This window comes from Lemur catta, chromosome 16, assembly GCF_020740605.2.
Source record: "Lemur catta isolate mLemCat1 chromosome 16, mLemCat1.pri, whole genome shotgun sequence".
Taxonomy (NCBI): domain Eukaryota; kingdom Metazoa; phylum Chordata; class Mammalia; order Primates; family Lemuridae; genus Lemur; species Lemur catta.
In genome coordinates this window covers 55,842,041-55,854,302 of record NC_059143.1, presented here as the reverse complement: position 1 = coordinate 55,854,302, position 12,262 = coordinate 55,842,041, and the positions used below count along the sequence as shown (strand labels likewise).

The following is a 12,262-nucleotide window of genomic DNA, read 5'->3' as shown; positions in this document are numbered from 1 at the left end:
TTATGTACAGTTTTAAGATGTTCGGAATAAAGATCTGAAACGTTAAAACACCAGTGTGTCTGCAGTAGGCAACTGGGGGCCTCTCTGTGCCTGCACTGATCTTGCGCAGAGGAGGGCTTGAGGCTCGCACTGCACAGAGCACCCACGTCTACGCCCACCCTAACCAACCACGCTCAAAGTGGAAGTGCAGGGCGATTTGTGGCCTCACCAGGTTTCTTTCCTTTCCTTTCCCCTTTCCTCTCCTCTGTTCTCTCCTCTCTCCTCTTCTCGATGGGGTCTTGCTTGCTCAGGGTGAACTGAGCTCAAGTGATTCTCTGGCTTCAGCCTCCCAGAGTGCTAGGATTACAGGCATGAGCCACCGGCCAGCCATCACTGGGGTTCTTACCTGAAAGTTCATGTGATAATTGGGCAAGAAACCCAGAGTGGACACATGTTGGGGACCTGCTTCACGAGGGTGCCATTTTGAATAGATTTCCTTGCATCACTTATTTATTAATGGATTTTTTTTTTTTTTGAGACAGAGTCTCGCTCTTTTGCCCTGGCTAGAGTGCCGTGGCGTCAGCCTAGCTCACAGCAACCTCAAACTCCTGGGCTTAAGCGATCCTCCTGTCTCAGCCTCCCGAGTAGCTGGGACTACAGGCATGCGCCACTATGCCCGGCTAATTTTTTCTATGTATATTTTTAGTTGGCCAGATAATTTCTTTCTATTTTTAGTAGAGACGGGGTCTCGCTCTTGCTCAGGCTGGTCTCCAACTCCTGACCTCCAGCGATCCTCCCGCCTCGGCCGCCCAGAGTGCTGGGATTACAGGCGTGAGCCACGCGCCTGGCCTATTAATGGATTTTAAAATGGATCTGATCCTTGGACTCTTTTGTGACATTTTTACGTTTATCATCAAAAGCTATAAAAGGAATGCCCACGGTGTCCTGAGGAGGTTCGCGTTGCCTTGTAGTCTCGGGTGCTTTACTAAGGACACGTGGCGCTGGTCTTCCCACAGTCGCCGCTGGGCCACGTCCTCCAGCCCTGGTACAGTGGCCCTGCTGTCGCGGGCCACGAACAGAAAGCATCGTATAAGAGAGTGCAGAGTATTTTGAAACTCTTGAAATCCATCAACTCCGAACAGTCCGAGCAGTTTCTGGTTGGCAGGGCTGTGCCGGCGCGGGGCACAGCGGTTAGCAGGAGACTCGCGGCAGCCGTCGGGGGAGGCTGGTCCCAGGTCACACCTGTGGTGCCCAGGTGGCCCCTGCGGTTACCCAGAGCAGCGGTCCACGGTCCTGGCGTTTTTGGCGACTGGGAGCGGTTCCTGGAGGGCGACTTTTCCGCAGCGGGGTGGGGTGGGGGAGGACGGTTTCGGGACGGTTCGGGCGCACTGCGTTTACGGCGCGCTTAGTTTCCGCCGTTGCTACGCTGTAGCTTACGGGGAAGCGATCGCAACGCGCTTAGTTTCCGCCGTTGCTACGCTGTAGCTTACGGCGAATTGATCCCAACGCGCTTAGTTTCCGCCGTTGCTACGCTGTAGCTTACGGCGAAGCGATCGCAACGCGCTTTGTTTCCACGGTTGCTACGCTGTAGCTTACGGCGAATTGATCGCAACGCGCTTTGTTTCCACGGTTGCTACGCTGTAGCTTACGGCGAGGCGATCGCAACGCGCTTTGTTTCCACGGTTGCTACTCTGTAGCTTACGGCGAGGCGATCGCAACGCCCACCGCGGTGCAGCCTCCTCGGGGAGGAGCGTCGGCAGCCGCCCCCAGCACTGGGCCGTCGCCCGCGGCTCTGGCGGAGTCCGCGCTCCCGGGAGCCCGGAGCCGCCGCGGTGGCTTAGGGTTGGGGGCTGCGGGCGGCGGCGGCGTGGCCGGGTGGGGCTCCGCTCGCTGCCGGGTTGGGGGCCGCCGACAGGACAGCAGACCCAGCCCGGTTCGGGGAAGGGTCCCAAGGAAATCAGTTCGGGCTGAAGATTTAAAAGGGTGACCTAAGAGTGTGAGGGCACTGATTTCCAGGGGGGACCTGCCTGCGCTGAGGTCGCCCGAGAACGGGGGGTGCCCAGCGTGGCCGGGCTCGCAGGCGGGAGGGGCCGCGGGGCCTTTGCCGTGGAATGAGGGTAACAGGACCAGGTTTTCGTTCTGAAAAGATCTTTCTGACGCTAGTGTAGACGAGGGCTTGGAGGGGAGAGAGTCAGACATCTCCGGGGATGGAGCGGATGCGGTGGCGCCTGTCGTCCCAGTGATTTATGGGGGTCGCTTGAGCCCAGGAGTTCAAGTCCAACCCGGGTAACATCGCAAAACCCCATCTTTAAGAAAAATAAAATGAAAGTCTATGGCGATACATCAAGCAAGGGACATGGTTGCAGTGGAGATGTTACAAGTTTATTTATAGCTTGGTTTGCATGTTAAATAAGTATACTCTGACAAAGAAAGGAAGTTGTGTGTTTTCACTTAAAATTTGAAAATTTAAAACTTCAGAAAATTGCACCCAGGCTTTATTTGACCCTTTATTATAAGCTTTATGTTTTCTTAAGTTTCATAACTTTGTGTAAATGAGTTTTAAATTATAGGTATGTGAATATTGCATTTGATGTTGAATTAGCTCCATTTTACTTATTCTATGAGTAAACTTTTCTACATAAATTTTGTATTGACTTTAGGGATATACAACTTTATTTTTTTTTTTATTTTTTTTTTTTTTTTGAGACAGAGTCTCACTTTGTTGCCCGGGCTAGAGTGAGTGCCCTGGCATCAGCCTCGCTCACAGCAACCTCAAACTCCTGGGCTTAAGCGATCCTACTGCCTCAGCCTCCCGAGTAGCTGGGACTACAGGCATGAGCCACCATGCCCGGCTAATTTTTTCTATATATATTTTTAGTTGGCCAGATAATTTATTTCTATTTTTAGTAGAGACGGGGTCTCGCTCAGGCTGGTCTCGAACTCCTGACCTGGAGCGATCCACCCGCCTCGGCCTCCCAGAGGGCTAGGATTACAGGCGTGAGCCACCACGCCCGGCCGGGATATACAACTTTAAACAATAAATATTAAAATAGAATAAGAGTGTTTAACTCATGTAAATTTGTCTATTTCTCTTTTCCTTATGAAAACTTGCAGATGCCTCTTACATATATCTAATTTTCCAAGTCGGTAGAAAACAGCAATCAGTTATAAAAATGTCAGGAAGATGTTTAAACAGGTATTGATACTATATAAAGCCAAATGATCTCCTTAAAGGCGGGTGTCTGTGGTTAAATGAATATTTGAGATGTTAGGTGGCAGCTCTAAAGGAGATCAGCTTAGAACTTTATTTAGAAAGAAGTTACTGCGTTTTTTATAGTCTCAAAGTTTTTATTTTAGTTAATAATTAATTGAAGCTTTCTTTTCTATTGATACTTAATTTCTTTAAAATACTGGGTTTATAATCTGTGTTCTATGTTACTGATGAGGATTCAAATCTGTTTCGTTCACTTCAACTCAAATATCTACTGTAGTTTCTACTAAAATTACAATTACAGCTAAGATGCTTTGAGACTTGTCACAGAATCAAATGGAACTATCATGATTTTAAACCACCAAGAACACTGAATTTAAATGATGCGATTTTATTAATAAAACTTTGCATTGGCTGTTTGGGACGCTGCTGTTTGGAGCGTCAAAGGCATTTCCTCCGCAGGTGCACGTGGCTGGATGCCCCCACCCTCCCTCCAGCTTCTTGTGAAGTGTGCAGAGACTTCCTGGGCAGTTGCTCATTGTGGCATCATTTATAACAGCATGAAAGTGGGAAATAACCTCTATGTCTAAGAGACTAGTTAACACTTAACCTAAATAGCTTAAATTATTACAGCCATAAGATAGAATATTAGGCAGCCAAAGAAAAAAGTGTGTATGAAATTTTCACATGGGAAAAATGTTTATGATATGAAAACAGGATACTACATTTTAAGCAATATGAGCAACTATAAATTTGTACACATAGAAAATGTTAACAGTGGCTGGGTGTGGTAGCTCACTCCTGTAATCCCAGCACTCTGGGAGGCCAAGGCAGGTGGATCACTTGAGCTCAGGAGTTCGAGACCAGCTTGAGCAAGAGTGAGACCCCATCTCTACTAAAAAAAAAAAAAAAAAGAAAGAAATTAGCTGGACAACTATAAATATATAGAAAAAATTAGCCAGGCATGGTGGCACATGCCTGTAGTCCCAGTTACTCAGGAGGCTGAGGCAATCAGATCGCTTGAGCTCAGGAGTTTGAGGTTGCTGTGAGTGAGGCTGATGCCATTGTACTCTAGCCCGGGCAACAGAGTGAGACTCTGTCTCAAAAAAAAAAAAAAAAAATGTTAACAGTGATTAATTGGTAGAATTATGAGTGATTTTCCATTTTTCAATTTATTAAATTAAATTAAATTTTTGTAGAGACAGGGTCTCCCTATGTTGTCCAGGCTGGTCTGGAACTCCTGGACTCAAGCAATCCTCCCACCTTGGCCTCCCAAAATGCTAGGATTACAGGCGTGAGCCACCATGCCTGTCTTAATTTTGAGTTTTGTATGAATATGATTTAATATACACAGGAATAATGTTATTTTTTAAAAAGAGAGTATAATTGACTCTTTTTTTTTTAGGTAATAATAGCTCTGTTTTACTTTGGCTTGGAGAAAAGTGAATTGAACAGTAATCTTGAATAGTAATCCTTTCCTTAGCAATTACTTCTACAGGGTAGAGTGGGTGAAGGGGTAAGCTCAGGACTCAGGAAAACTCTTTGGAAAAAAAAAAAAAACCACTAAAAGATAAGAATCATGAAGGATAACTGGTTTCCTTTAGGAAGTAAAGACTGAATTCCTCAATCACTTGTTTTTTTGTTTTTTATTAATAGTTTGGTTTGATTTGATTTGGAGTTTTCTGAGTCTTCTTAGTTTGAAGAACAATTGCTGTGAGAATCTATTTGGACTGGACATATTAAAATGAGTCTTTCTAAAAAGCATGTGACTAGAAATGATTTGGAATGCAGTTAGTCAAATGCAGCTTCTGTTGGAAAACTGCTTATGATCTTTTTGAAAAAAGATCTGTATAGAATTTTAATATGGAAAAATATTTGAACTAATATGGCTATGCTTTTCATCCACAGTGGGTAAGTATTAGGTATGCATTGAGAAATATTCTGTTATTTACAACCATGTTTGATAAGTGCTTAGTCAACTCTGAATGATATTCTTCCTTCATTGCTTTTGTTCTTTCAATCTCTTATTTTACTAAAATGAATTTTTAAATTAAATATGGAAAATCAGAATCATATTACATAGATTATTACTCAAAGAGTTTTCATTTTATCACAGTTTCAAGTGACTTGTCTAATAACATCTTCAGGTCTGTAAGAAAAAATATGGAGAGAAGTAATGGTTGATTTGTATACCAGTTAATGTACAGTTAAATAAGTCCAAATCCAAAGTTCTCAATAAAGTACCTTAATTTCCTGTAAGTATTAAAACATTTTTGTGTAGAAAAATTCAGAATACAGAAAAACATAAATGTTAAATGATTTTCCTTTTACTCAAATGGGGATCAGTGTGGATTGAAAACTCAAAATGAACGAGCAGGGTGCCACTCTCCAAACAAGAAAACGTCACATCATGTTGGTGATACTCTGTTACTGTCTAACCATCAAGAGTATCCAGGAAAACATACTTTGCCAATAATATGCCACCTATTTGCATCTTAAATAAATGCAGAAAAAGTATTACATTGTCGTTCATTGGGGAGGCTGATAAAATGCCAGCTCCGTCAGGATCCCGAACAGCTTTTAACATTTCAGGATGATGGACTCTCCTCCCCAACAGAAGCACAATTTTAGGTCTTTGCAGAATCCCCCAAAATCCTCTCTGCCCTCACATGACCAACCAACAGACTGATCCAAACAGATTTACACTTACTTTCTTTGGTCCTTCTTTTAATTTAAAAGACATTTTCAGGTTTTTTTTTTTTTTAATTTTCAGCTTTTAAATAAACTTTTAGATATCTGACTTTTTCTCATGCTGCCTTTAATGGCTGTATGTGTATCAAAAAAGTGCAGTTTTGACAATGACTTAACCATTTAGTTGATGGCTAATAATTAATTATGTTTTGATCTAATTTGAAACAGCCATCTGGAGCCTGGGCAGTTCATCCTCATTCTAGTAGCTGCTGGACTGCTACCCCGTGCCTTGCCATGTGCTAAGCTCTGGGGCCTGGTGCACGGCAGAGGCCAGGGCTCCATGGTCCCTGCCCTCAAGCCCTTAGCTTTGGGTGCAAAGGTGCCTGGGCCCCAGGAGATCTAGAATTTGATGTGGGAGGGTGAAGGCTTAGAATCCACACAGCCTGGAGAAGGCTGGGAGCTTCTGGGCAGGTGGGACCTGATAGAGCTGAACAGATAAAGCTTTACTCTTTCACCTTGCAGATGGTGATATTTTGCAGCTTCTGTGTAGCAGGACACAGTTTACCATGATCTTATTTACCAGAATACCAGCTTTAGATATTACTAGGTCACTGATCAGTGAACTAGCTCTGATTGAACAGGACAATTTGCCAGCGTAGGATAACAATTCTTAGCAAACACAGGCATTAAATCGTTCAATTAAAATATGTTTACATATTTAGAATATTATAAATACTTTAATAAAACAAAGTGATATATGTCCATATATGTTACGTGGACATAAATCCAGTCTAAGACCTGAAACTCAGCATTTATGTGCATCTTCAAGAGTAAGCGTGACCTTCCACTAGAAAGGGAATGTTTCCATTGCAGGTGGCCAGGGTGGGGTCCTCAGGACCAGTCACGGAATGTGTCAGGGCTTCATATACACATGAATCCTTTAAATGGTTACATGAATATGTAATCTCAAAGAGGAACTACCAGTTCTGTAGTTAACTTGTTATGATTTGTGTTTCGATTGAAGACTAACTTAAGGGGTAGAGTGAAAAGTACTCTAATAAAATCTGATTTTTAAATAATACAGTTTTTCATTTAAAATGTGTACTTTTTAAGGAATTATGACAGAGTGTTTCAGTCTATTTAGAAAAGGGCATTTGGGAATATCCGTTATTATTTCTAGAGATTTCCATGTAGCACAGAGGCAGTAATTCCCATAGTGAATAAATATGGGATTGCATTTTTCAACGTGAAAGCAATCAAAAGATATGCGAAAGGTAAACATAATTTCCTAACAATAACCTTACCATTTGTTCTTTAATAGAGTTTTCAATCCCAGCTTGCACCATTAAGTCATTTACATTCTTCTGCAAGTCCTCAATGCGATTCCCCATTTCTTCCAGTACAATGCTAAGGAGAACTGCATGTGTAGCACTGGAGCCCCAAGAAGCCAAAAACACCCTCGAAGACCCTCCTTCCAGTTGCATCTGCTCATTCTGGGTACTCATAAAATGCCATGGCAGATGCACCCTGTAAAATGAGGGACTCAAAGACAGCCTTAATGTGAGTGCACTTTAGCTACTTTCCCTGAGTTTTCTTAGTATGTACCTGTAACCATTGAACCGTGACCTCAGTTGTGAAAAGTTGGCTCCCCTTGCTTGGACATAGGTTTGCAGATAGGAGGCTGTCTGGTATGTTTCAGACAAACTCTAAGCATGTAAATATAATAGAAATAACCTTATTTTTTATTTTTTATAGATGGGGGAGGGGAGGGCTCTTGCTTTGTTGCCTAGGCTGGCCTCAGATTCCTGGGCTCAAGCAGTCCTCCTGCCTTGGTCTCCGGAGTAGCTGGACCTACTGTACATTGTGTTCCTTGTAATCTATACTCGCCATGCCAAATGTGCTGTATTGCTGGTCACGCAGGAAGTAAAACCTACTGCTAGGAGAGAAGGGTAATTGATACACCAGGATGCCACACAAAATGGCAAAGGTAAATACTGGGAAATCCTAGGGAGACAATCATCTACCAATGGCAGGCAACAAAAACATACTCCAAGACAGTTTAACAGTGGGAAAGCATTGCAGCGTTTGTGAAAGATAAAAAAGGATATTTCTGATGTTTAATGTTGCAGTCAGAGCTTGAAAATGTTCTTGAAGTTCCTGAAACAGATTTTCTGCCTGAAAAAAATGAAACAAAAGCCAACTGAATATAATATTTACTACTAGTGTACAGCACTTTAAATATCTTGGAATAGACTCATCTATAAATGGCCTTCTGACTTTTGACAAAGGCGCCAAAGCCTTTCAATTCAGAGGACAAGGGAAATCTTCCCAACAGACAGTGCTAGAACAACGAGAGCCGAGAGCCGCGTGCAGTCCAAGTAAGGCAGAGGCCCGGCCTCCCCGCCCTGCACGCGGTGAAGGAGAATGATCCTGCACCTGACAGACAGAGGGTTCCTCAAGGACTCTCCAGATGACCGGAAGTCACCGCAGCCTGCCAAAGGTGGGGGTCTCTTACCCTCCTGGGTATCTATTGGCTGGCATTGGAATTGCGGGAAACGTGCACCCGGTGATACGAGAGTATCGCTGCTGTTCCCAACAGCATTTCGCGTTTGCAGACCGCTCTGCGGTCTCCCAGCTGCTCGGCGCGGCCCGGAGGAGCAGAGGACCTGCCTGGGTCTACGTGTGGAAACGCGGCTTAAAGTCTGCAACACCTAACACGTCCTTTAAAGGCCACGTCTCTTCCTCACGACTAATGTCGCCTGGGTCTGGAACTGGGGCCGGAGGGTTCCGGGGCGGGGCGGGGGGGGCTGCGCCGGGGCTCCCGCACCCACCCCCGCAGACCCAGGCAGGAGGGCTGGGGAGCCGGGAGGGTGGAGGCAGGAGATGGAGGAGAGGGTGGGGGAAGGGAGGATGGAGGAAGCGGGCGGAGGGGGAATGGGGGAATCGAGGCACTCACCGCGTCCCGCAGCGCGGCCCCGCCGGGGATTTCCGGGCCCTGCGCGTCCATGTGGCTCCGGCCCGGGGCGTGAGGTCCGGCCCGCGTGGCAGCGGGTCCCCGCTCGGCCCCTCGCAGCCCGCAGCCGGGCTCCCCTGCTCCTGCGCGGAGGCCGGCGCCGGGCGGGGCGCGGTGTCCTCGGGTCAGGGAAGGGCGCGGTCGCCAGGGGAGCTCGGTCTGTTACTGTTGTAATTGTGGTAAAGTAGACATGACAGTAAAGTCACCATCTGAACGTCAGGTGCCCAGGTCAGCGGCACGAAGCACTCGCACCGCGGCGCAGCCGTGCCGGCTCCAGACTTCGATCCTCCCGAACTGAGGCTCTGCCCCGCCAACACGGACCGCTGCCCCCAACCCCTGGCGCCACCACCTACCTTTCCCGGCACAACCTGTGTTCGCGTGGCGCTGCCGCCTCTCTAACCTGCGACCTGGAGGCTCAGGGCGATCTGGGGCCACCCGGCCACCCCCACCGCCCCAGACACGCCACCGCCTAGGCTGGCGGTCAGTCTGTCTCCTCTCGGCTCTGCCATTCTGCAGACGCCAACTTTATGAATGGCTGTGGCGATTCCTGACACCGGCCCCCCAACACACACCTCCAGTGTGTCTCTGGAAGCCAGACCCCTGGCCCTTCCTGCTCTCAGACGCGAGTCCTGGCCGCCGGTGGGTGACCAACCTCCCAGGACTCTGTGCTCAGCAGTTACCTGTTTTGTTCACCTGCCTGTACCCTCTTGGGCTTGGAGCTCTGTGGGAGCAAAACAGAGTCTGTCTGGGTCACGCAGGGATCCCCGAGCCCAGCCCACTGAGGACTCCTTCGCCAGGGTTGCTGAATGTGTCCACAGGTGAAGTGCGGCCAAGCACGCAAGATGCCACAATCCTCAGGAAAAGGAAAGCAAAACGGCAGCGAGGTCCCACTTCCCAGCCACTAGGACGGCTAGAATTAGACAAAAACAAGTGCTGGAGGGTGTGGGAATGACGCTCACCCACAGCCAGTGGGGTGTGACACAGTGCAGCTGCTGTGCTGGCCCTCAAAGAGCTCAGCAGAGTGACCAGTGACCCAGCCCCTCCACCCCCAGGTGAACACCCCGGGAGGGGACAACACAGCAGCATTGTTACCATAGTGATGGTGCCCACCACAGAGGAGCAATGAGCAAAGTGCAGCACATCCGTGTGAAGAAACCAGTCACAAAAGAACACACTGTGTGACTCCATGTGCATGAAGTGTCCAGAGCAGGCAAACCCTGGAGACAGAAAGCAGGCTGGTGGCTGCTGGGGCTGGAGGGAGAGTGGAGGGGCTGCCTAAGAGGTAAGGGGTTTCTTTGGGAGAGGACAAAAGATGTTCTAGAATTAGATTGTGGTGACAGTTGCACAGCCCTGTGAGTACACTAAAAACCATTGATTTGTTCCCTTAAATGGGTGGATTTTATGGTACATGAATTGTATCTCAAAGCTGTTAAAATGATAATTTTTAAAAAGCATGGCCATTTTGCCACTTCCTTTTTTTTTTTTTTTGAGACAGAGCCTCACTCTGTTGCCCTGGCTAGAGTGAGTGCCGTGGCGTCAGCCTAGCTCACAGTAACCTCAAACTCCTGGGCTTCAGGGATCCTACTGCCTCAGCCTCCCGAGTAGCTGGGACTACAGGCATGAGCCACCATGCCCGGCTAATTTTTTCTATATATATTTTTAGTTGGCCAGATAATTTCTTTCTATTTTTAGTAGAGACGGGATCTGACTCAGGCTGGTCTCGAACTCCTGACCTGGAGCGATCCACCCACCTCGGCCTCCCAGAGGGCTAGGATTACAGGCGTGAGCCACCACGCCCGGCCAATTTTTTGCCACTTCTTGTGTCCTTTTGGTGTCTTCCTCTCTTTTCCTTCTCTGATAGGGGCTGAGCTGGGAACAGTTGCAACAGACCGTGTGGGCTGCTCAGGGAAAGACAGGCTGAGCTGGGACTGCCCGCCGGCCCCAGGATGGCTCAGGGTTGCGGAATCCTGTCAGACAGCTTCGCTGCGGAGGAGGCCCCGGAGGGTGGGGAGGAGAGGGTGCAGCCAGCCCTGTGCTGGTTCTCTTTGGCTCTCCCATTGTATTTTTAGTATATGTTTGATCGTTCTCAACTGTAATCTCTTTGGCCCAGTGGGAACCCACTCAAAAACTCTCTGCTGACCCTGAGAACCCAATCTCTGCTGGAGAAATAGGACCTGTCATTCTACACCTAGCACCTGGTTGGTTTTTCAGGTACAGTGCCTAGAGAGGGATCAGATTCTTGGTCCTGCCTGCATGGGAGACAAACCCATTGATATGGAAGTGAGAATAAGGAAGCTCAGTTTCTTAAGGACATTAAATTTCAGGAACCATGTTCAGGGAAAAATCCTCCAATACCATACATTGAGCTTGTTGAAAGGCAATCTTTATTCCCATTGTACGGAATACAAGTTTAATAAAAACTAAAGTAAAATCTATTAATAAGGTATTGTCAATCAATATTCAGACGGTTGTCTTTGTTTAATTTTAAGGAAAATTTCCATCTAAAAAGAATTTTTGGAGAGTCTTCCTCCCACACCTCTGATGATGAATAATAAATATCAGGGTACAACTATATATTGCCAGGTTTGTCCATAACTTTCTCCATTTCTCTCTAAACCAGGAGTGGGGAACCTTGTCATGTTGGAGGCTGCATTAATTTAGCTGTGCAACTAGTCACAAATTCCACTTCAAACAGAAACAGTGCACTGTTGACAAAAGCTGATAACAGACTGGCGTACTCCACCCCCATAAACCCTCGCCAGCTGGCCTTGTGTGGTAGTGGCACCAGTCAGGTGCGGGAAATTAGAACTAAATGGTGAACATAGCAGCCATCAATTTAGCCCTCACGGCTTAGTAATGTTCTAATTGCCACCGTGCGGGAGCTGGTGCTGGAAGTTCTCCACTGCCCAAGTGTGGAGCCCGAGTTCCTGGCGTGGTTCTTCCATGAAGTCTCCTTCCCAGGTTTCCGTAAGAACCAGGGTGAGTGGCCTGCAGCCCTCCCCTAAAGTCCCAGCTCTCAGGACCAAGGTCACTGCTGTTCACTTTTCATTTCAGAAGCACCGTTCATCAGGCAACTTCCGGAAGGGCTCCCGGTGTGTTCATGCTCACGTCACACGCCCGGATGTGGGGCCAAGCCTGGTGGCCTGCTCCTGGTGGCAAAGTGGCTGCAGTAGCTCTGCCTCCTCTCTGAGGATCTTCTCAATCACTCATTTTGGGCTTCCATGCTGATTTCCAGTGGCTCCTGGAACAAATGACTGTAAACTGCGTGGCTTAAAATAACAGGAGTTTATTCCTTCATGGTCTGGAGGCCAGAAGTCTGAAATCAGTTTCACTGGGCTGAAACCAAGGTGGCGGCAGGGCCATGACCC

At 47.2% G+C, this 12,262-nt stretch overlaps 1 protein-coding gene across 2 annotated transcripts; it reads right to left on the bottom strand.

The window, feature by feature from the left end:
- Positions 1–4,047: 4,047 nt before the first annotated feature.
- On the bottom strand, positions 4,048–9,973 carry HSBP1L1 (heat shock factor binding protein 1 like 1). Of its 2 annotated transcripts, none has more exons than XM_045527364.1 (4): positions 8,838–9,973; positions 7,990–8,056; positions 7,186–7,280; positions 4,048–4,085 (listed from the first exon to the last, which is right to left on the bottom strand). In XM_045527364.1, the coding sequence occupies exons 1-4, from the start codon at positions 8,886–8,888 to the stop codon at positions 4,083–4,085; spliced, it is 216 nt and encodes a 71-aa protein (XP_045383320.1). In that variant the 5' UTR covers positions 8,889–9,973; the 3' UTR covers positions 4,048–4,082. The 2 variants fall into 2 exon arrangements, with proteins under 2 accessions (XP_045383320.1, XP_045383319.1); XM_045527363.1 differs by lacking the exon at positions 4,048–4,085 and adding an exon at positions 4,432–5,339.
- Between the last annotated feature and the right edge of the window lie 2,289 nt (positions 9,974–12,262).